This window comes from Heterodontus francisci, chromosome 14 (assembly GCF_036365525.1).
Source record: "Heterodontus francisci isolate sHetFra1 chromosome 14, sHetFra1.hap1, whole genome shotgun sequence".
Taxonomy (NCBI): domain Eukaryota; kingdom Metazoa; phylum Chordata; class Chondrichthyes; order Heterodontiformes; family Heterodontidae; genus Heterodontus; species Heterodontus francisci.
The window spans coordinates 105,220,818-105,244,009 of NC_090384.1; the positions used below are offsets into that span (position 1 = coordinate 105,220,818).

General features: G+C 44.8%; 1 protein-coding gene across 2 annotated transcripts in view; it reads right to left on the reverse strand.

Moving 5' to 3' along the window:
• The window catches only part of parvaa (parvin, alpha a), a 116,334-nt gene that overhangs the window by 6,131 nt on the left and 87,011 nt on the right, over positions 1-23,192 (reverse strand). For both annotated transcript variants that reach the window (XM_068046678.1, XM_068046679.1), the window contains exons 7-12: positions 21,756-21,814; positions 5,987-6,006; positions 5,140-5,201; positions 4,114-4,182; positions 2,116-2,217; positions 662-734 (exon numbers count right to left, since the gene is read on the reverse strand). In XM_068046678.1, the coding sequence (XP_067902779.1) occupies positions 662-734; positions 2,116-2,217; positions 4,114-4,182; positions 5,140-5,201; positions 5,987-6,006; positions 21,756-21,814 (385 nt within the window). The remainder of the gene's footprint in view (positions 1-661; positions 735-2,115; positions 2,218-4,113; positions 4,183-5,139; positions 5,202-5,986; positions 6,007-21,755; positions 21,815-23,192) is intronic.

Consider the following 23,192-nt stretch of genomic DNA (forward strand, 5'->3'; position numbering starts at 1 on the left):
AGTTATGATAAATCTTTATAAAACTTTGCGCTCCTATCTAAGCTTTAAGGATCAGGCGTGTATATCCACCACCTTGAGAAGTGGAGTGACCGTTATTAACTAGGGTTTTTCGTAACTTCAATAGATCCCAAGATTACTTCTTAAGCTCCATCTTGGTTCTGAATACAACAGGACACCATACAACCTTTCCTCATAATTTAACCCTTTTAAGTCTCTTTATTCTGTGCTCAAGCAAGGTTCTAGAAATAAACAATGAGAAGATGAATAGCCAGTTAAAGTGCTTTGACAGTTAATAGAATCAGAGAATGATGCAGAAGGAGGCCATTCAGCCCACCGTGCCCAAGCTATCCAATTAATCCCACTCCCCACCCCCCCCCATCCCCCACCTTCCCCATAGCTCTGCAAATTTCTGCCTTTCCAGTATTTATCCTACACCATTTTGAAAGTTACATTGAAACTGCTTCCAACGCCCTTTCAGGCAGTGCATTCCAGAGCACAACTCACTGCTGAAAGTTTTTTCCTCCTGTCATCTCTGGTTCTTTTGCCAATTCCTTAAATTTGTGAGCAGTTAGAGCATTATAATAATAAACAAGGTCTATCAGAGGGTGGATCAAGTTTACATCACTCTTATGATGCACGATGTAAATGATGTACGATTTACCTTCTGATCGAGGCTTTGGTTTCTCCAAACCGCCATCCTGCATCAGTTCAAATGCAAAGGATACATTATGAACCTGTTAGAGAGAGTTAGGAAAATGTGACTTAAAGAAAGAAATAAATAAGCGTTGGTACACAGTAGGTTTTAGTTTCAATCCTGGCAATGCAGCTAACCTTGGCTATTAAAATAAGACCTTGTTTTAGGGTGTATTTGATGCAAATGAAGGATGTTGTGCATTCGGGATTTATTAGATATTCAGAGTGAAACAATTTTACTTTACAACACGTGTTACATGCGTTCAATTGAAACCCATTCATATAATTAGCACGAACGTATGAAATGTTAGCCCTCTTTAGCGTTGATGCTGATCGTTGGCATGTAGCTGGAGTAAATTTCAGGTTCCAGGTCAACAGAGCTCATCATGACGATGCTCTCTTGCCCATTAATTGCTTCTGTATCAGTGGCACCGTGGGATGTGGCAGACAGTGTGACAGATGATATATTTTATGCGCCTGTCCGATGGGGACAGAGCATGACTTGGTGATATCTGCCAGCAAAGGCAAGCCTCTCTATCTTCAGCATGCTGCAGTGTTCCAATGAAGCTCAACACAAGCTCGAGGAACAGCACCCTATCTTTCTACTGGGCACTTTACAGCCTTCTGGACTCAACATTGAATTCAACAATTTAGGTTGTAATCTCTGCCTCTATTTTGTTTCGATTTTGGACGGCAGCTGTTCATAATTCTGCCATGCACACCTCCTCTTGATACATCTTTTGTTTCTTTACTTGTCCCATTACCACTCCCTTTGGCTCTGCCCCACCAACTCCTCAGTCAATGAATGTCTCCTGTCCTCCACCCTATCGCAGACCTTCCCCTTTTGTTCTTTTGCCACCCTCCCCCCATTTCATCTGCTTAAAACCTATTACATTTCAAACTTTTCCCTGTTCTGACGAAAGGTTATTGGCCTGAAACTTTAACTCTGTTTCTCTCCCCACAGATGCTCCCTAAACTGTTGAGTATTTTCAGCATTTTCTATTTTTATTAAAGACAAGCCTGGACCAGGCCCTGTCCCTTCAATACTGAGATCGATAGATTTCTAGAGACTAAAGGAATCAAGGGATTTTGGGAAAGGGCGGGTAAGTGAAATTGAGGTGGAGGAATAGCCACACTCCTATTAAATGGCAGAAGAGGCTCGGGGGCTGTCTGGCCTACTTCAACTCACATTCTTAAAACCCATTTCCAGTATCTAGACGGCGACAAGCACTTGGGTTTTGTTGGACAGTGGGATTTTTGGAGCCATAGGATGAACAGTAAGTGGCTCAAGGGTTCAATCCTGCTCCACATCTTCTTACATTTGACCGACCACAAAAAAAAATGCTGCACCTCTCAGGTATGGTCAACGTTTGCGTGTTATTGTTGGCGTCAAAAAGCAACTACAATTGAACGAATGTTTACCTTATGTTCAAAGCTGTCTGGGGTGAGAAAGAAGTTGTGCAAAGGTATGAAGTAGTCCTCGACAAGCCCCATAAGCAGCACCAGATAGACACCATCAGCAAACTGTAAGGGAGAGTTTAGTCCAGACATTAACAGGCACACAGATCAGGGAGACAGTGAATGATGAACACACATTCCAATGTGGAAGCACCATCATCACAATGACTGCAATGGTTCAAGAAGACACCCCCACCATCACCACCTTCTCAAGGGGACACGAGGGATGGGCAATAAATACCATCCCTGCCAGCAATGCCACATCCTGAGAATGAATTAAAATGACAATTAATTGACTCAAGACATGCAGATTACTAGACCATAAAGCACCACGATCCAACTAGTTCACGTGACTGAAGGATCATCCATTCTGAAGAACCGTGATTAAACCACACTTGAAGTACTGAGCACAGTCCTGGTTACTGTATTATATAAAAGAAAGAGGTACTGCAGAAGGTGCAAAAGAGTCTTACTAGATTGATACCATGAGAGATTATAACTATCAGGAAAGATTAAACAGACTGAGGCTCTTTTCTCCAGAAAAGCAAAGACTGAGGAGTGACCTGATAGAGGTCTAAGATTATGAAGGGGTTTGATAGGGTAAACATAGAGATGTTTCCACTTGTGGGAGAGACCAGAACTAGAGACCATAATTATAGTCACTAATGAATCCAACCGGGAATTCAGGAGAAACCTCTTTATCCAGAGAGTGGTGAGAATGTAGAACTGGCTACCCCAGGGAGTGGTTGAGGTGAATAGCGTGGATGCATTTAAGAGGAAGCTGAATAAACGCATGAGGGAGAGAGGAATAGTAAGATATGCTGATGGGGTAAGATGAATTAGGGTGGTAGTGGGTTCATGTGGAGCATAAACACCGGCATGGACTAGTCAGACTGAATGGCTTGTATATGTAACACGGGGATACTGATACAAAGGCCCAATTACATTAGAAGAGGGTGGCTGCATGAAAGTGTAATCGATGCTATAGCTGCCAGTATAATATATGTCGTGATTCTGGGAACGAAACATAGGTGGTGGCTTCAAATCCCACCGTGGCCCGTTCTTCTTTTTAAAATTAAATTTGTTCATTTGTGGGCTGGCAAGAGGGGAAAAAAATGATTGTCATAAAAACCCAACTGATTCCCTAATGATCCTCAGGAAATGAACCTGCTGTCTCTGCCCAGTCTGGCCAACACACGATTGCAGTCCTTTTCTCTGTAGTTATCTGTCAACTATGGGATGGGCAATAGCTACTGAGAAAAAAAATGGAAAAACGAAAGTCAAAGACTCCCAAGAACAGCCAATGACAGAGTGGTAATGGGTGAGAAATGATGATCAGAACGATTGGACAGGACATCAGGAAGAACTCCCCTGCTCTTCAAAATAGTGGCAATCATATCTTTTACATCCATCTGAGGGGGCAAACGTGGTCTCGGTTTAATGTCTCATTTGAAAGAGGGCACCTCTGACAGTGCAGCACTCTCAGTGTGCACTGGAGTATCAGCCTGCAATACGTGCTCAAGTATCTGCAATGACCCACAATCTTCTGGGAGTGAAACCACTCAGATATTTGTCTGGCTTTGTCCCCTTGCTCACTGACTGGAGTTGAAACGGGGTCCCCGGCTGATAGTGAGGGGAGTGCTAGCTGGAGGTGGCACACTTGATCAGGCTCAGGGCTCTGAGGAACTTTACACTGAGATGACACTTTGCAAACAGAGGGATTCACGCTGCAGCTCCAGGCACCTGTGCATGAAACCACCACACCAGCAGAGCCCTGTACAGACAGTTCCCATGGTAGCTCTTCACTGCGCTGTTTATACCTCAATGGAGGCATCACTTCTGTCAACATAGGAATAGGAGGAGGCCATTTGGCCCCTCAAACCCATGCTGCCATACAATATCTCTTCCGTCTATTCTCCCACTGTACTCCAGCCTGTCCTGCGAGTTCAACATTCCACTTACTTGTGTCTCTAGTTCTGTAACTTCCAGATTTAATTTGTTTAGATGTTTATTCACAAACGTGATCAGGGTCTGCAGGTAGAAAACAAACAGTTTCAAAACAGGTAGCTCCACCCACTATTTTAATCCCATCGCCTGCAAAGGCCCAATTACATTGGAAGAGGGCGGCTGCATGAACGTGTAATCAATGCTACAGTTGCCAGCATAACAAACGTAGTGGTTCTGGGACTGAACCAGAGGTGGTAAGTTCAAATCCCACCATCGGGAATGAGGGGAACGGTGCGGGAGAGACACACTACAGCAGCCCGGAGACTTGGCTGCCACTCAGTACTGGAACTGCACAGCACTGACAGACACACGGGAACTGGGTGTTTAGGCAGTGCCCGTCAGACATCGTAACCCAGTGTCCTGGCCAATATTTATTCCCTCATCCAACACCTAAAAACAGATGACCTGGTCAATATCACATTGCTGCTTGTGGGATTTTGCTGTGCACAAAGTGACTGACAGGTTTCCCTACACTACAACAGTGAGTATGCTTCAAAAGTGTTTAAGTCATTGTAAAGTGTTTTGAGACATCCTGAGTCATGAAAGGCGCTATATGAACACAAGTTTTTTTTAAAAACAGCCCTGTCTGGGAACTTTTTAAGAAGTTCATTCTCCTCAGGATGTTGGCATCAACAGCAAGACCAGCATTTATTGCCCATTGCCAGTTGCCCTGAGAAGTGGACCACTGGTAGTGGTTTGATACAACTGAAGGGTAAGGACGGCAGGTTTCCTTCCTTAAAAGGATATTAGCCGAACAAAACAGGCAATGAAATTATTTGTTCAATTTCTGCAGTGGTGCAGGTCTCTCTTTTTCATGGCATCTCGGGTTCTGTAGGAGATTGAGGGGTGGGACGTAGGTGCAAACGTGGCAATCAGGCTCTTAAATCCCAGGAACTCAGTCCTATTTATCTTTGCATGACTATAAACCCAGGTTCTAAAGTTGCAACAGTTCAGACAACAACAAGCAAAATTTTATCAAACCTTTTTGACAACATTGAGTTTGTCTGGCGCATGATCAAACAGCGTGTCAAAGGCATCCCGTTCTGAAAGAGATTCAATAGAGTTACACATGGGGAGTGCACGCAGGATTATAAAATCACGGAAGAAAGAAAACTCCCTTTTGTAACTGAAACTACTACTAATACAACAACAACTACTCAAGGTGCTCCACAGGAACATAAATCAGATAGAATTTGACACCGTATCACAAAAGGAGACATTAGGACAGATGACCAAATACATAGTCAAAGAGGTAGGTTTTAAGGAGCATCTTAAAGAAGGACAGCAAGGTTGAGAGGTGGAGAGGTTTAGGGAGGGAATTCCAGAGCTTCGGGCTCCGACAGTTGATTTCCACAACTCTTTGCGTGAAGAGGTGTTTCCTGACATCACCCCTGAACAGCTGAGCTCTAATTTTAAGGTTCTGTCACTTGTTCTGAAGTCCCCCACCAGAGGAAATAGTTTCTCTGTATCTACCCTGTCAAATTATCATTTTAAGCATCTTGATTAGACTGCCCTTCAATCTTCTGAAATCCAATATCAGATTTCCTCCAAATTGATGAACAGGACAACCACACTTCCCCAGGCATTGCTCACACATAGCATTGACTTTGGAGTGAAGTTGTGAGCTGGGATTTCCTGGCTTCCAATTTTTTTCATTTAAGGCAGGGATTGGGTGGGGTTTGCACTCTGCCACACCCCCAGTATTGTAGCAAAGCCACTCAGAGGGCCAATCATGAGAAAAGAGTGTAGCAACACATCCAAGAGACAAAGACTCAACTAACCAGCATGCAAAGCCTGAAGATCATTCAGCAATTCATGGAACACTTACCGTGTCTCCCTGACAAAGCCCTGTGATTAAAAATAAAACACATATTAGCAATAAGGCACAGAATAATTACTGTACATACTCGTGTAAAAGCCAACCCATGACTTTAGGCCAAAGAAATCTTGAATTTTGCCTTTATCTCGTGTAAAAGTTGACCTTAACTTTCAGAACATTCTAATCACCCATTGTATAAATACTTAAATGTCCAGCTAGGGACCCCCACAGTTTTTCCAATATGGCATCAAGGAAGAACAAATACACAGTGTAGTTTAAACTGAAAGTCATTGCGTGTGCAGAGCAGACGAATTGTGCGACAGCAAGAGAATTCAAAGTATCAGAAAAGAATGTCAAATTGGAGAAAGCTTTCTACAGGGCTCATGAAGATGCCGAGGAATAAAAGTGCCAACAGGTGAAACCCTAGCAAGTGGCCGCAATTAGATGGTAAAGTTGCAGAATGGATACATAATTTCCCGCATATCCATCCGGCTTTACACCCTGTCTCCACGGCGGCTATTATTTTGTTAATAAAAGTTCTAAGATATGATTTGTGTCATGTTAGGCCCCCACCTGCCAAGAATGAGGCACATTAATTTTGTCATGAACATTGATTTTAAACTGTTACTGGAGTGAAGAAAGGACTTGTTAAACAGATCAGCCGTGGCTGGAAAAGATATTTGCATATTAACAGACAGTGTTTGGAAGGACAAAGCAGCCATTCCCTGATATTCAACGCACAATGGACTTTTGATCACCAGACGTTGAGGGTGGGGGAGCTCACATACCAGGTTGACTGCTAAGAAGGCCGAATACACAAACGGACATGGTCAAACCAGATAGTCACATGACTAACCTGCTGGACAACTTGAGTTTTTTGAATTTGTGCAAACAGTTTGGGCAGAGTGTCTGTTTGCTCCTGGACTGAAGATCTCTCTCCTGTCTGCTCCCATCTCTTTCTCATAAGCCTCTGAATCCACTGAAGGCAAATGAAACCCAAGAGAGAAAAGTCTCCTACAGCAAACAAGGTTTAAGAAGAATACTGGGCCCCAACGAAAAGCAAGATTACCGACAATCAAGGACTCTACAGTGAGCTCGAAGAACCATAACAACAACTCTTCAGATATTGCCTCAAACCTTTCCACTTTATTTTTCTTCTGCTCTTTTCTGTCTCTATTTGCATGTGTATCGCGTATGCATGCTAGCGTGGGGCACGCCGTGTATCCGTAGGCGTCAACCGAATTAGAGTTTAAGTTTAATAAATTTCAACTTTTCTTCTTTAAACCTAAGAAAGCCTATTTGTTCTGGTTTCTTTGCCTTATAATTGGAAAGCGGTGAACAAGGATTCACCAAGGGGAGCGAAAATACGGTGTGTTTAAAATTAAACCCTGTTACTGTAAGACAACGTGAAGGCTCAAAGGGAACCCTAGACCTCTTTCTCACCAAGTTGTAACAGGGTCGCAAGATGCTGGTGGGAGTAGTTTATAGACTCCCCCTAGCTGTAGTTATATAGTTGGAAAGAGCATTAAGCAAGATATAATTGGAGCTTGTAACAAAGGCAATGTAATAATTGTGGGGGACTTTAATCTTCATGTAGACAGGACCAACCAAATTGGCAAAGGTAGTCTGGAAGATAAGTTTGTAGAATGTTTTCATGACAGTTTCCTTTAACAATATGTTGTCGAACCAACTAGGGATGAAGTTATTTTAGATATGGTATTGTGCAATGAGGCAAAGTAATCTCATAGTAAAAGATCTGCTGGAAAAAGTGATCATAACAGAATTGAATTCCATATTAAGTTTAAAAGTGACATACTCCAGCCCCAAAGAAGAATCTTATAGTTACACAAAGCCAATTACATGAGTATGAGGGGAGAGCTGGCCAAAGTTGATTGGGGAACTAGACTAAAAGGTATGGTAATAAGTAAATAGTGGAGAACACTTAAAGAAACAATACAAAATGTTCAACAAAATACATTCCATTTCCATCCCTGGCTTACTAGGGAAGTTAAGGAATGTATATTAGATTAAAATAAGAGGTTTATAATGTTGCAAAGAATAGTAGTAAGCCTGAGGATTGAGAATGTTCTAGAAACCAGAAAAGGGCCACCAAAAAGTTGATAAAAAGGGAAAAAAAATAGAATGAGAGTAAACTAGTCAGGAATATAAAATCAGATTATAAGAGCTTTTACAAGTATATAAAAAGGAGAGTAGCAGAGACAGGGGAAATTATCATGGGGAATGACAAAATGGCAAAGACATTGAACAAATATTCTGTGTCTGTCTTCACAGTAGAAGACACAAATTATACACCAGAAATAGAGCGTAATCAAGGGGGGCAATAGGAGTGAAGAATGTAAAAGTAATTAATATCAGCAGAGAAAAAGTATTGGAGAAACATAAGGGATTAAAGGCCAACAAATCCCCAGGACCTGATGGCCTACATCCTCGGGCTCTAAAAGAGGCAGCTAGAGAGATAGTAGATGCACCAGTTATGATCTTCCAACATTCCCTAGATTATAGAACAGTCCCAGTGTATTGGAAGTTAGCAAATGTAACAACAGTACTCAAGAATGGAGGGAGAGAGAAAACAGGGAATTATACATCATTTGTTGAGAAAATGCTGGAATGTATTACTACGGAAGTCTTAACAATGCACTTAGAAAATTAAAGCATGATCATAGGAACAGAGGAAGATAGGAACAGGAGTAGGCCATTCAGCCCCTCGAGCCTGTCCTGCCATTCAATGAGATCATGGCTGATCCGCGGCCTAACTCCATATACCTGCCTTTTGCCCATATCCCTTAATATCTTTGCTTAACAAAAATCTATCTCAGATTTAAAATTAACAACTGTTCGAGCTTCAACTGCTGTTTGTGGGAGAGAGTTCCAAACCTCTACCACGCTTTGCATAAAGAAGTGCTTCCTAACATCTCTCCTGAACGGTCTAGTCCTAATTTTTAGACTATGCCCCCTAGTTTTAGAATCTCCAACCAGTGGAAATAGTTTATATTTATCTAGCCCATCTTTTCCTGTTAATATCTTGAAGACTTCGATCAGATCACCCCTTAAACTTCTAAATTCTAGCGAAAACATGCCTAATTTGTGTAATCTCTCCTCGTAACTTAACCCCTGTAGTCCAGATATCATTCTTGTAAACCTACGTTGCACTCCCTCCAAGGCCAATATATCCCTCCTAAGGTGTGGTGCCCAGAACTGCTCACAGTACTCCAAGTTGGGTCTAACCAGGGTTTTGTACAGCTGCAGCATAACCTCTGTGTCTTTATACTCCAATCCTCTAGATATAAAGGCTAGCATTCCATTAAGCCTTTTTGATTATTTTCTGCACTTGCTCGTGGCATTTTAAAGATCTATGCACCTGAACCTCCAAGTCTCTTTGGACATCCACTGTACTTAACCTCTTCCCATTTGGAAAGTACCCTGCTCTTTCCTTTTTTGGTCCAAAATGGATAATCTCACACTTGCCCGCATTGAAATCCATCTGCCACAGTTTTGCCCACTCACCGAGTCTGTCAATATCTCCTTGCAATTTTGTGCTATCTTCTAGACTGTCTACAATGCCGCCTAACTTTGTATCATCAGCAAATTTGGATACATGACTTACTATGCCATCATCCAAGTTGTTAATGAATAATGTGAATAATTGAGGCCCCAACACAGATCCCTGTGGGACACCACTAGTCACATCCTGCCAATCGGAGTACTTACCCATTATCCCCACTCTCTGTCTCCTGCCACTCAACCAACTTTCTAACCATGTCAATAATTTGCCCTCAACTCCATGGGCTTCTACCTTAGTTAACAGTCTCTTATGTGGGACTTTATCAAATGCCTTCTGGAAGTTCATATAAATAACATCCATGGACACTCCCCTGTCCACCACCTTAGTCACCTCTTCAAAAAATTCAATGAGATTTGTCAGGCATGACTTTCCCATCATGAATCCATGCTGGCTGTCCCTGATTAACTGAAATGTTTCTAGGTGTTCAGTCACTCTACCCTTGATTATAGACTCCAGCAACTTGCCCACCATAGATGTCAGGCTAACTGGACTGTAATTTCCTTGGTTCCCCCTTTCACCCTTCTTAAAAAGTGGAGTGACATGTGCAACTTTCCAATCCAGAGGGACCACTCCTGAATCTAGGGAACTCTGAAAGTCTATAGTTAGGGCAGCTACAATGTGCTCCCCTACTTCCTTTAACATCCTTGGATGGAAACCATCAGGTCCTGGGGATTTCTCACTCTTTAGTTCCATTAATTTCCTTGTTACTGATGATTTACTTATGTTAATTGTATTAAGTCCCTGTCCCCTATCGGCTATTACTTTTTTCGGGACTTCCGGAAAGTTATCCTCCTTTTCAACTGTAAATACTGAGGCAAAGTAATTGTTCAACATGTCTGCCAATTCCCCATTATCAATGACAATATCTCCAGTTTCAGCTTTTAGTGGGCCTACATTGCTCTTGACCACCCACTTTCCCTTTATGTAACTATAAAATTTCTTCTTATTGATTTTGATGTCCCGTGCAAGTTTCCTTTCATAATCTCTTTTAGAACATAGAGCATAGAACATAGAACAGTACAGCACAGTACAGGCCCTTCGGCCCACGATGTTGTGCCGAACCTTTAACCTACTCTAAGATCAAACTAACTACCTACCCTTCATTCTACTATCATCCATGTACCTATCCAAGAGTCGCTTAAATGCCCCTAATGTATCTGCTTCTACTACCACCGCTGGCAGTGCATTCCACGCACCCACCACTCTCTGTGTAAAGAATCTACCTCTGACATCTCCCCGAAACCTTCCTCCAATCACCTTAAAATTATGCCCCCTGGTGATAGCCCTTTCCGCCCTGGGAAAAAGTCTCTGGCTATCCACTCTATCTATGCCTCTCATCATCTTGTACCCCTCTATCAAGTCACCTCTCATCCTTCTTTGCTCCAATGAGAAAAGCCCCAGCTCCCTCAATCTTTCTTCGTAGGTCATGCCCTCCAGTCCAGGCAGCATCCTGGTAAATCTCCTCTGCACCCTCTCGAAAGCTTCCACATCCTTCCTATAATGAGGCGACCAGAACTGAACACAATATTCCAAGTGTGGTCTAACCAGGGCTTTATAGAGCTGCAGCATAACCTCGCAGCTCTTAAACTCAATCCCCCAGTTAATGAAAGCCAACACACCATACGCTTTCTTAACAACCCTATCAACTTGGGTGGCAACTTTGAGCGATCTATGGACATGGACCCCAAGATCCCTCTGTTCCTCCACACTACCAAGAATCCTGTCTGTAAGCCTGTATTCCGCATTCAAATTCGACCTTCCAAAATGAATCACTTCACACTTTTCCAGGTTGAACTCCATCTGCCACTTCTCAGCCCAGCTCTGCATCCTGTCAATGTCCCGTTGCAACCTAAAACAGCCTTCCACACTATCCACAACTCCAGCAACCTTCGTGTCATCAGCAAACTTGCTAACCCAGCCTTCCACTTCCTCATCCAAGTCATTTATAAAAATCACAAAGAGCAGAGGTCCCAGAACAGATCCTTGTGGAACACCACTGGTCACCGAGCTCCATGCTGAATACTTTCCATCTACTACCACCCTCTGACTTCTATGGGCCAGCCAATTCTGTATCCAGACAGCCAACTTCCCCTGTATCCCATGCCTCCTTACTTTCTGAATGAGCCTACCATGGGGAACCTTATCAAACGCCTTGCTAAAATCCATATACACCACATCCACTGCTCTTCCTTCATCAATGTGTTTTGTCACATCTTCAAAGAATTCAATAAGGCTTGTGAGGCATGACCTGCCCCTCACAAAGCCATGCTGACTGTCTCTAATCAAACCATGCTTTTCCAAATAATCATAAATCCTGTCTCAGAATCCTCTCCAATAATTTGCCCACTACCGACGTAAGACTGACTGGTCTATAATTCCCAGGGTTATCCCTATTCCCTTTCTTGAACAAGGGAACAACATTTTCCACCCTCCAATCATCCGGTACTACTCCAGTGGACAGTGAGGACACAAAGATCATCGCCAAAGGCGCAGCAATCTCTTCCCACGCTTCCCGTAATATTCTTGGGTATATCCCGTCTGGCCCCGGGGACTTATCTGTCCTCATATCATTCAAAATTTCCAGCACATCCTCCCTCTTAACCTCAACCTGTTCGAGCATATCAGCCTCTTCCACGCTGTCCTCACAAACGACCGGTTCCCTCTCACTAGTGAATACTGAAGCAAAGTATTCATTTAGGACCTCCCCTACCTCCTCCGACTCCAGGCACAAGTTCCCTCCACTATCCCTGATCGGCCCTACCCTCACTCTGGCCATCCTCTTGTTCCTCACATAAGTGTAGAAAGCCTTGGGATTTTCCTTAATCCTACCCGCCAAGACTTTTTCATGTCCCCTTCTAGCTCTCCCAAGTCCATTCTTCAGTTCCTTCCTGGCTACCTTGTAATCCTCTGGAGCCCTGTCTGATCCTTGCTTCCTCAACCTTAAGTAAGCTTCCTTCTTCCTCTTGACTAGCTGTTCCACATCTCTTGTCATCCAAGGTTCCTTCACCCTACCATCCCTTCCTTGCCTTATCGGGACAAACCTATCCAGCAGTCGCAGCAAGTGCTCCCTAAACAACCTCCACATTTCTGTCGTGCATTTCCCTGAGAACATCTGTTCCCAATTTATGCTCCCCAGTTCCTGCCTAATAGCATTGTAATTCCCCCTCCCCCAATTAAATATTTTCCCATCCCGTCTGCTCCCGTCCCTCTCCATGACTATAGTAAAGGTCAGGGAGTTGTGATCACTATCACCGAAATGCTCTCCCACCGAGAGATCTGCCACCTGGCCTGGTTCGTTGCCAAGCACCAAATCCAACATAGTCTCCCCTCTAGTCGGCCTATCTACATATTGAGTCAGGAAACCTTCCTGGACACACTTGACAAAAACTGCTCCATCCAAACTATTTGCACTAAGGAGGTTCCAATCAATATTAGGGAAGTTGAAGTCACCCATGACAACAACCCTGTTACTTCTGCACCTTTCCAAAATCTGCCTCCCAATCTGTTCCTCCATGTCTCTGTTGTTATTGGGGGGTCTATAGAAAACTCCCAACAAAGTGACTGCTCCTTTCCTGTTTCTGATTTCCACCCATACTGACTCAGTAGACAAACCCTCCTCGACGACCTCCCTTTCTGCAGCTGTGATACTATCCCTGATTAACAATGCCACTCCCCCACTCTTTTACCTCCCTCCCTATTCCTTTTGAAACATCTAAACCCCGGAACATCCAACATCCATTCCTGCCCCTGTGATACCCACGTCTCCGTAATGGCCACAACATCGTAGCTCCAAGTACTGATCCATGCTCTAAGTTTATCACCCTTATTCCTGACACTTGCGTTAAAATTGACACACTTCAACCCATCATACTGGCTGCAACTTTGCCCTGTCAAATGTCTAACCTTCCTCACAGGCTCTCTGTACTCGGTATCTGCCTGTTCAACAGCTCCCCCATCCACTGATCCGTGGCTCCGGTTCCCATCCCCCTGCTTTTAGTAGCTCTTATAAGCTGCTTTGTGACCCTTTGCTGGTCTTTGTATCGATCCCATTCGGCAGGATCTGTGCTGCGTTTTGCACTTTTGTAAGCCCTTTCTTTTTGTTTTATGCTATCCCTAATCTCTTTAGTTGTCCATGGCTGTTTTTTCTGTGAAGTGGAGTTTTTTCCTCTCAGAGGTATATACTCCCTCTGTATTTCGCTAAATGTTTCTTTAAATATTCTCCACTGTTCTTCGGTCATTTGACCCATTGACAGATCTACCCAGTTTTCTTTGCTACACTTTCCTTCTCTCCTTTGATCTGATTTCCTTGATATGCTGCAGTCTCTCCCCTTCCCCCCACCCCCCCACTTTCCTTTCTCTCTTTCCCCTCACTCTCAATCTCTCCTTTCTCTTCCCTCCACCCCCCAGCACACTCTCCTCCTCACACTCCCCTTCCCATTCTGTCTCAAACTCTCTATCCCTTCTGCAGGAAGCTTGCTTCTCCCAGGACACAACACTGAAGAATTCAGAATCAGAGGTGACCTTGACAGCAAAGACTCATCCCGGTAAAGTCAGCCTTACCCAAGTGTAAAATTCTAGCTTCTACCTCCTTCCCAAAATCCACAAACAGGACTGTCCTGGCAGACCCATTGTGTCAGCCTGCTCCTGCCCCACTGAACTTATTTCTTCCCATCTTGACTCTATCTTTTCTCCCCTTGTCCAGTCTCTTCCCACTTACATCCGAGACTCTTCCGACGCCCTCCATCATTTTGACAATTTCCAGTTTCCTGGCCCCAACCGCCTCCTCTTCACTATGGACGTCCAATCTCTCTACACCTCCATCCCCCACCAGGACGGTTTGAGGGCTCTCCGCTTCTTCCTTGAACAGAGGCCCAACCAGTCCTCATCCATCACCACCCTCCTCCGCCTGGCTGAACTTGTTCTCACATTGAACAACTTCTCCTTCAACTCCACTCACTTCCTTCAAGTAAAAGGTGTTGCAATGGGTACCCGCATGGGTCCTAGTTATGCCTGTCTTTTTGTGGGATATGTCGAACATTCCTTGTTCCTGTCCTACTCAGGCCCCCTCCCCCAACTCTTTTTCCGGTACACTGATGACTGTATCGGTGCCATTTTACTGTTCCCGCCTCAAACTGGAAAACGTCATCAACTTTGCTTCTAATTTCCACCCTTCTCTCACCTTTACATGGTCCATCTCCTGCACTTTCCTTCCCTTCCTCGACTTCTCTGTCTCCATCTCTGGGGATAGGCTGTCGACTAATATTCATTATAAGCCCACCGACTCCCCCAGCTACCTCAACTACACTTCTTCACACCCTGCCTCCTGTAACGACTCCATTCCATTCTCCCAGTTTCTCCCTCTCCGACGCATCTGCTTTGATGATGCTACCTTCCATGACAGTGCTTCTGATATGTCTTCCTTTTTCCTCAACCAAGGATTCTCCCCCACTGTTGTTGACAGGGCCCTCAACCGTGTCCAGCCCGTTTCCCGCACCTCTACCCTCACCCCTTCCCCTCCCTCCCAGAACCGCGACAGGCTTCCCCTTGTCCTCACTTTCCACTCCATCAGCCTCCATTTCCAAAAGATCATCCTCTGCCATTTCTGCCACCTCCTGTGTGATGCGACTACCAAACGCATCTTCCCCTTCCTTCCCCTGTCAGCATTCCGAAGGGATCATTCTCTCCGTGACACCCTGGTCTACTCCTCCATTACCCCCACCACCTCGTCCCTTCCCATGTCCCCTGCAATCGCAGGAGGTGTAATACCTGCCCATTTACCTCCTCTCTCCTCACTATCCCAGGCCCCAAACACTCCTTTCAGGAGAAGCAGCGATTTACTTGTACTTCTTTCAATGTAGTATACTGTATTCACTGCTCACAATGTGGTCTCCTCTACAATGGGGAGACCAAGCGCAGACTGGGTGACCGCTTTGCGGAACACCTCTGCTCAGTCCGTAAGCAGGACTCCAAGCTTCCTGTCGCTTGCCATTTCAACACTCCCCCCCGCCCCCCCGGATAGAGAGTAACGTATCTAAGTTTGCTGACAATACAAAACTAGGTGGGAATGTAAGCTGTGAGGAGGACACGAAGAGGCTGCAAAGAGCTATAGAACAGGTTAAGTGAATGGGAAACAAGGTGGCAGATGGAGTGTAATATGGGGAAGTGTGAGGTTATTCACTTTGGTAGTAAGAATAGAAAAGCAGATTTTTTTTTAAAAAAGGTGTTAAAAAAGTTGACATTTAGAGACACTTAAGTGTTCTTACTCATACAAGAAACACAGGAAGTTATTATGCAGGTACAGCAAGCAATTTGGAAGGCAAATGGCATGTTGGCCTTTATTGCGAGGGGACTGGAGTACAAGAATAAGGATGTTGTGCAACAATTCTATAGGGCTTTGGTGAGACCACACCTGGAGTACTGTGTGCAGTTCTGGTCTCCATATCTAAGGAAGGATATACTTGCACTGGAAGTGATACAGCAAAGGTTCACTAGATTAGTTCCTGGGATGAGAGGGTTGTCCTACAATGAGAGGCTGAGGAATTTGGGTCTATACTCTCTGGAGTTTAGAAGAATGAGAGATTATCTCATTGAAATATGCAAGATTCTGAAGGGCTTGACAAGGCAGACACAGAGATTGTTTCCCCTGGCAGGGGAATCTAGGACACGGGGGCACGATCTCAGGATAAGGGGCTATTTAGACTGAGATGAGGAGAAATTTCTTCACCGAGAGGGCTGTGAATCTTTGGAATTTTCTACCCCAGAGGGTTGTGGATGCTCCATCTTCTTCTTTGGCCTCCTTATCTTGAGAGACAATGGGTAAGCGCCTGGAGGTGGTCAGTGGTTTGTGAAGCAGCGCCTGGAGTGGCTATAAAGGCCAATTCTAAAGTGACAGGCTCTTCCACAGGTGCTGCAGAAAAATTTGTTTGTCGGGGCTGTTACACAGTTGGCTCTCCCCTTGCGCTTGTCTTTTTTCCTGCCAACTGCTAAGTCTCTTCGACTCGCCACACTTTAGCCCCGCCTTTATGGCTGCCCGCCAGCTCTGGCGAACGCTGGCAACTGACTCCCACAACTTGTGATCAATATCACAGGACTTCATGTCGCGTTTGCAGACGTCTTTAAAGCGGAGACATGGACGGCCGGTGGGTCTGATACCAGTGGCAAGCTCGCTGTACAATGTGTCTTTGGGGATCCTGCCATCTTCCATGCGGCTCACATGGCCAAGCCATCTCAAGCGCCGCTGACACAGTTGTGTATAAGCTGGGGATGTTGGCCGCCTCGAGGACTTCTGTGTTGGAGATACGGTCCTGACCTGATGCCAAGTATTCTCCGGAGGCAGCGAAGATGGAATGAATTGAGACGTCGCTCTTGGCTGACATACATTGTCCAGGCCTCGCTGCCATAGAGCAAGGTACTGAGGACACAGGCTCGATACACTCGGACTTTTGTGTTCTGTGTCAGTGCGCCATTTTCCCACACTCTCTTGGCCTGTCTGGACATAGCAGTGGAAGCCTTTCCCATGCGCTTGTTGATTTCTGCATCAAGAGACAGGTTACTGGTGATAGTTGAGCCTAGTTAGGTGAACCCTTGAACCACTTCCAGAGCGTGGTCGCCGATATTGATGGATGGAGCATTTGTGACGTCCGTCCCATGATGTTCGTTTTCTTGAGGCTGATAGTTAGGCCAAATTCATTGCAGGCTGCCGCAAACCTGTCGATGAGACTCTGCAGGCACTCTTCAGTGTGAGATGTTAAAGCAGCATCGTCAGCAAAGAGGAGTTCCCTGATGAGGACTTTCCGTACTTTGGACTTCGCTCTTAGACGGGCAAGGTTGAACAACCTGCCCCCTGATCTTGTGTGGAGGAAAATTCCTTCTTCTGAAGACTTGAATGCATGAGAAAGCAGCAGGGAGAAGAAAATCCCAAGAAGTGTGGGTGCGAGAACACAACCCTGTATCACACCACTCAGGATAGGAAAGGGGTCTGATGAGGCACCGCTATGTTGAATTGTGCCTTTCATATGGTCATGGAATGAGGTGATGATACTTAGTAGCTTTGGTGGACATCCGATCTTTTCTAGTAGTCTGAAGAGACCACGTCTGCTGACGAGGTCAAAGGTTTTGGTGAGATCAATGAAAGCAATGTAGAGGGGCATCTGTTGTTCACGGCATTTCTCCTGTATCTGACGAAGGGAGAACAACATGTCAATGGTCGATCTCTCTGCTCGAAAGCCACACTGTGCCTCAGGGTAGACGCGCTCAGCCAGCTTCTGGAGCCTGTTTAAAGCGACTCGAGCAAAGACTTTCCCCACTATGCTGAGCAGGGAGATTCCACGGTAGTTGTTGCAGTCACCGCGGTCACCTTTGTTTTTATAGCGGGTGATGATCTTGGCATCGCGCATGTCCTGTGGTACTGCTCCCTCATCCCAGCACAGGCAAAGCAGTTCATGGAGTGCTGAATGTATAGCAGGCTTGGCACTCTTGATTATTTCAGGGGTAATGCCGTCCTTCCCAGGGGCTTTTCCGCTGGCTAGAGAATCAATGGCATCACTAAGTTCCGATTTTGTTGGCTGTACGTCCAGCTCATCCATGACTGGTAGAGGCTGGGCTGCATTGAGGGCAGTCTCAGTGACAGCATTCTCCCTGGAGTACAGTTCTCGGTAGTGCTCCACCCAGTGGTCCATTTGCTGGCGTTGGTCAGTGATTGTGTCCCCTGATTTAGATTTGAGGGGGGCGATCTTCCTGATGGTTGGCCCAAAAGATCTCTTAATGCCATCATACATTCCTCTGATGTTTCCGGTGTCTAGGGCCAGCTGAATATGACTGCATAGGTGTTGCCAGTGGTCATTTGTGCAGCGCCTGGCTGTTCTTTGTGCAGTGCTTTTGGCTGCTTTAAGTGCCATGGATGTTAACTCGCTGGGGCTTTCTTGTAGTTCAGCAGTGCAATGCGCTTCGCGGCTATGACAGGTTCCAGCTCTTCAAAGTGAGATTGAAACCAGTCTGCATTCCTCTTCGCACGTTATTTAGGCTGAAATAGACAGATTTTTGGTCTCTCAGGGCATCAAGGGTTATGGGGAATGGTCAAGAAAGTGGAGTTGAGGCAGAAGATCAGCCACGATCGTACTGAATGGTGGAGCAGGCTCGAGGGGCCGAATGGTCTACTCCTATTTCTTGTGTTCTTATGACAGTCCAGTGCAATACTGAGAGAGCACTGCATTGTCAGACAAGATTATGGATTCAAGTCACTTGAATCTACAGTTCAGGATGTTAAAGTCTGGGAAAAACTGACACTAAAGTGGAAGACAAAATAAAAGAGTAAAGAGGTGACCGAGAGCAGTGATGACAGGAGACTTGGCTAACAGTCCATTTCAGACATGAGTCTGCGTCTTGCATCAAGTACAACATGGCCGAAAAGCAACGAATGGGGCAAAAATTCCGGAAAACGCTCATTAAGTGTTTGTTAAACTGAAACAAGCTGAAGCATTGCATTCAAAATTACATATGTTTTTAAAACATTCAATGAGGGATTGAGAAGAGATGTAGTGAATTCAGCCCCTTCTCCCTAAGGAACCCAAGTGTTGTGGCTTGACCTGATCTGAAAATGTCAAAACGGAGATCAATAGATTTTTGTCGAGCAAGGGGATTGAGTTAATGTGGGTAGCACCTCTTGTTGAAGGTTGTGGATTCAAGCCGTTCCACAGGTTTGAGCACAAAATCCAGTCTTATACTCCAACTGCAGTACTGAGGGAGTGCTGCACTGTTGGAGGCGCTGTCTTTTGGACAAGACAGCAAATTGAGGACCTGACTGCCCTCTCAGGTGGAAATAAAAGATCCTATAGCACTATTTTGAAGAAGAGCAGGGGAGTTTTCCCCAGTGTCCTGGACAATATTTATCCCTCAATCAACAGCAATTAAAAACAAATTATCTGCTGATCATCACATTGCTGTTTATGGGATCTTGCTGTGTTCAAATTGGCTGCAGTGATTCCTACATTACACCAGTGACTACACTTCAAAAGTATTTCATTGGCTGTACAGCGCTTTGGGACATCCTGTGGTCCTGAAAGGTATATAAGATATATAAATGCAAGCCTTTCTTTCTTTTGGAACCAAGGCAGGTAAATGGGGTTAAGCTACAAATCAGCCATGAACTAAATGAATTGCAGAACAGGCTTGAGGGCCTGAATGGCCTCCTCCTGCCCCTATGATTGTCTATAGGTGTTGTGCCAGTCTACATATGGAGCAAGCTGATAAATGTCTATCCTCTTCAATATTAAAAGGGAGGTGGTCTGTCAGCTGTAAGTGAGGGCAAGGATGTGAGGTGCCACAAGTAGACTTGCCATGCCCGTTGTCAGCTTGAGATGGGGCAATGGTTGTTGGCTGGATGGCATCCTTCCATCTACAAAAGATGATGGACACGCAGCAAACAATCCATTTAAGTGGGGTGTCTTCTCTTGGTGCATCTTTGCTGATGGCTGTGAAGGCCAATCCTTGAGAGGTAGGTTCTGCCACAAGTGCTGCAATGTAAAGCTGTCAAGAGACGGTGTGAGTTGTGGTTTTCAGTGTTGGTGCCTGTTGCCAAGCTGCTGTAGCAACTGGTCATCGTGGTAGTGCACACCAGTCCACAGGATGTGTCGCCATTTCCCTCTTTCGTTAGCTAGTGACTCCCAGGTACAACAGCCAAGATTTAGGGCCTTCATGTCACATTTTAAGCATCCTTGAAGCAGAGCTTTGGGTGCCCCACTGGTCGTCTGGCCCCAGCTACTTCACCATACAGAAGGTCCTTGGGTATGCAACAGTCTTCCATCTTGTGGACGTGTCCGATCCACTGAAGCCACCTCTGTTTGATTAATGCCAACACACTTGGGAGTTCTGCCTTTCACCACGCTCCTGACCTTTGCCTTCACCTACTGTTGCTAGCGCCATGTATTTTGATCAAAGTATCGGACAGGAACCAGCATGTCTGGGGCAGTTTTGAGTTACCTTTGTGGGCTTCACAGCTGGATGTACCATATCATAGAACCATTCGGCCCACTGTGCCAATGTCGGCTCTTTGAAAGAACTATCCAATTTGTCCCTCTGCCTTGATCTTTCCCCACAGCCCTGCAAATTTTCCCCTTCAAATATTTATCCAACTCCCTTTTGAAAGTCACTATTGAATCTGCTTCCACCGCCTTTTCAGACAGCGCATTCCAGATCATCATAACTCACTGAGTAAAAACATTTCTCCTCATCTCCCCCTCTGGTTCTTTTGCCAATTCTCTTAAATCTGTATCCTTTAGTCATCAACCCTGCTACCAGTGGAAACTAGTTATTTACTCTATCAAAACCCTTCATAATTCTGTACACCTCTATTAAATCTCCCCTTAGCCTTCTCTGTTTTAAAGGAGAACAATTCCAGCTTCTCGAAGTCTGGATGTACAGGTTACGATGGAGCCTGGCTTCTTCTTCTTCTTCTTCTTTTGGGCCTCCAATGTGAGCTATTAAACATGCATCTACAAGATTTTTTTTTCATTTGTTCATGGGTTGTGGGCATCGCTAGGCAGGCTAGCATTTATTGCCCATCCCTAATTACCCACTGAAGGCATTTAAGAGTCAACCACATTGCTGTGGGTCTGGAGTCAAATCTAGATATCGCCATTCCTTCCTGATTGCTGGGTCAAGATCCTGGAACTCCCTCCCTAACAGCACTGTGGGTGTACCTACACCACACGGACTGCAGCGGTTCAAGAAGGCAGCTCACCACCACCTTCTTTCCCCAACATTGGGGTTTATGCTGGCTGGATCCAGTCAAAACAAAATCAAGAGCAAGCTTCCCATTTCATTTCAACTCAACTAAAATAAATCAATTTCTTTTTGCAAGGAAAATGTACAATCCTTTTTTATAATCATACCGTGACAGGGGTGGGGAGGAAGCAAACTGAAAGACAGCCTAAAAATACCCTGCTGAAGCGCTCCTGGGACAACCTTTCTGGGAATTAATGGATGTTTTGAAAGGTTTTCATTCTCAACAGCTTTCCTTTCGGAGATGTTTTGATATACTGTGAGAATTTGAGTACTGGAAGCCCTGTTTTCCTTGGCTGTTTGAGAAACTGCTGATCTCCTCTCTCAGTCGACAAAACATGGATTAGCAATCAAGTTTCAAACCCCTACATCTGTGTTTGATTACAGAGCAGCTGAAGAACAACTGCGTTTACATACTCGGTATTGCCAGTGATTTCCTCTTGGATATGTCGAGACTGCAGAATTCCCTCTCTTTTCTGTGGGAAAGAAATAAATTAAAAAGAATGAATTCTTGAAGAAATCTGCTCATTTTGTTTCCATTTCAATTAGATAGCAATGACGGTAAATGGAAAATTGGCTATCCTGTAAGGCACCAAGTTAACACCCATCCACATTGACATCACCATCAGAATTGACCATTTCAATGCTCTCTCTCATCATTCACCCTCCATAAACTTCAGCTCATCTGAAACTCTGCTGCCCCCGTATCCTAATGCACACCAAGTCCCGTTCACACAGTACCCGCTGTGCTCACTCACCTACATTGGCTCCCGCTTTTAAAATCCTCATCCTCATTTTCCAATCCGCCCTTCCCCCTAACTGTGTAACTTCCTCCAGTTCCATATCCCCTAGTACGCAGTGAAGACTCCCAGGGATCTGTATAAGAACCATTGTTTCTCTTCTCAGATATAAATGACCAGACCTGGGCATAGGGAGGACAATTTAAAAGTTTCCACACGATACAAAACCTGGCCACGTAGCAAATAGTGAACACGATGGTAACGGACTTGGGGAGGACATTGACAGTCTGGTGAAATGGGCAGGCACACGGCAGATGCAATTTAATGCAGATAAGTGTGAAGTGATGCACTTTGGGAGAAATAACATGGAGAAGCAGTATAATCTAAATGGTCCTATTTTGAGGGGGTGCAAGAGAATCCTTGAAGGTGACAGGGTAAGTAGGTAAGACCTTTCAACAATGGCCTGGGATACTTAGCGTTTGTAAATAGGCTCACTGAATAGAAAAACAAGGAAGCGATGCTAAATCATTACATATACTGCTTGGGCCTCAGTTGGAGTATTGTGTCAAATTCTGGACACCACACTTTAGGAAGGATGTCAAGGCCTTGGAGAGGGTGCAGAGGAGATTTACTAGAATGATACAAAGGATGATAGACTTCAGTCTGGGATTGCTCTCCTAAGAGCAGAGCAGGTTGAGAGGGAGATTTAATAGGAGGTGTTCAAAATCATGTAGGGTTTGAGAGAGAATAAATAAGGAAAAATTGTTTCCTCTGGTAAGTGGGTTGGTAACCAGATGCCAAAGATTTAAAATAACTGGAAACAGAACGAGGGGGAAAAATGAGAGAAATCTTTTCACACAGATGGCGTTAAGATTTGGAACACACTGCCTGAAAGGGTGGTGGAAGCAGATTCCACAGGAACTTTCAAAAGGCAATTGGACATGTATTTGAAGGTTCTAATTTGAAGGGATATGAGGAAAAAGCTGAGAGGGGGACTAATTGGATAGCTTTTTCAAAAGAGCCAGCACAGCCATGACAGGCCAAATGGCCTCCTTCTGTGCTGCAAGATTCTATCTCTGCCTTCCTCCAATTCAGGCCTCTTGTACATTTTCCA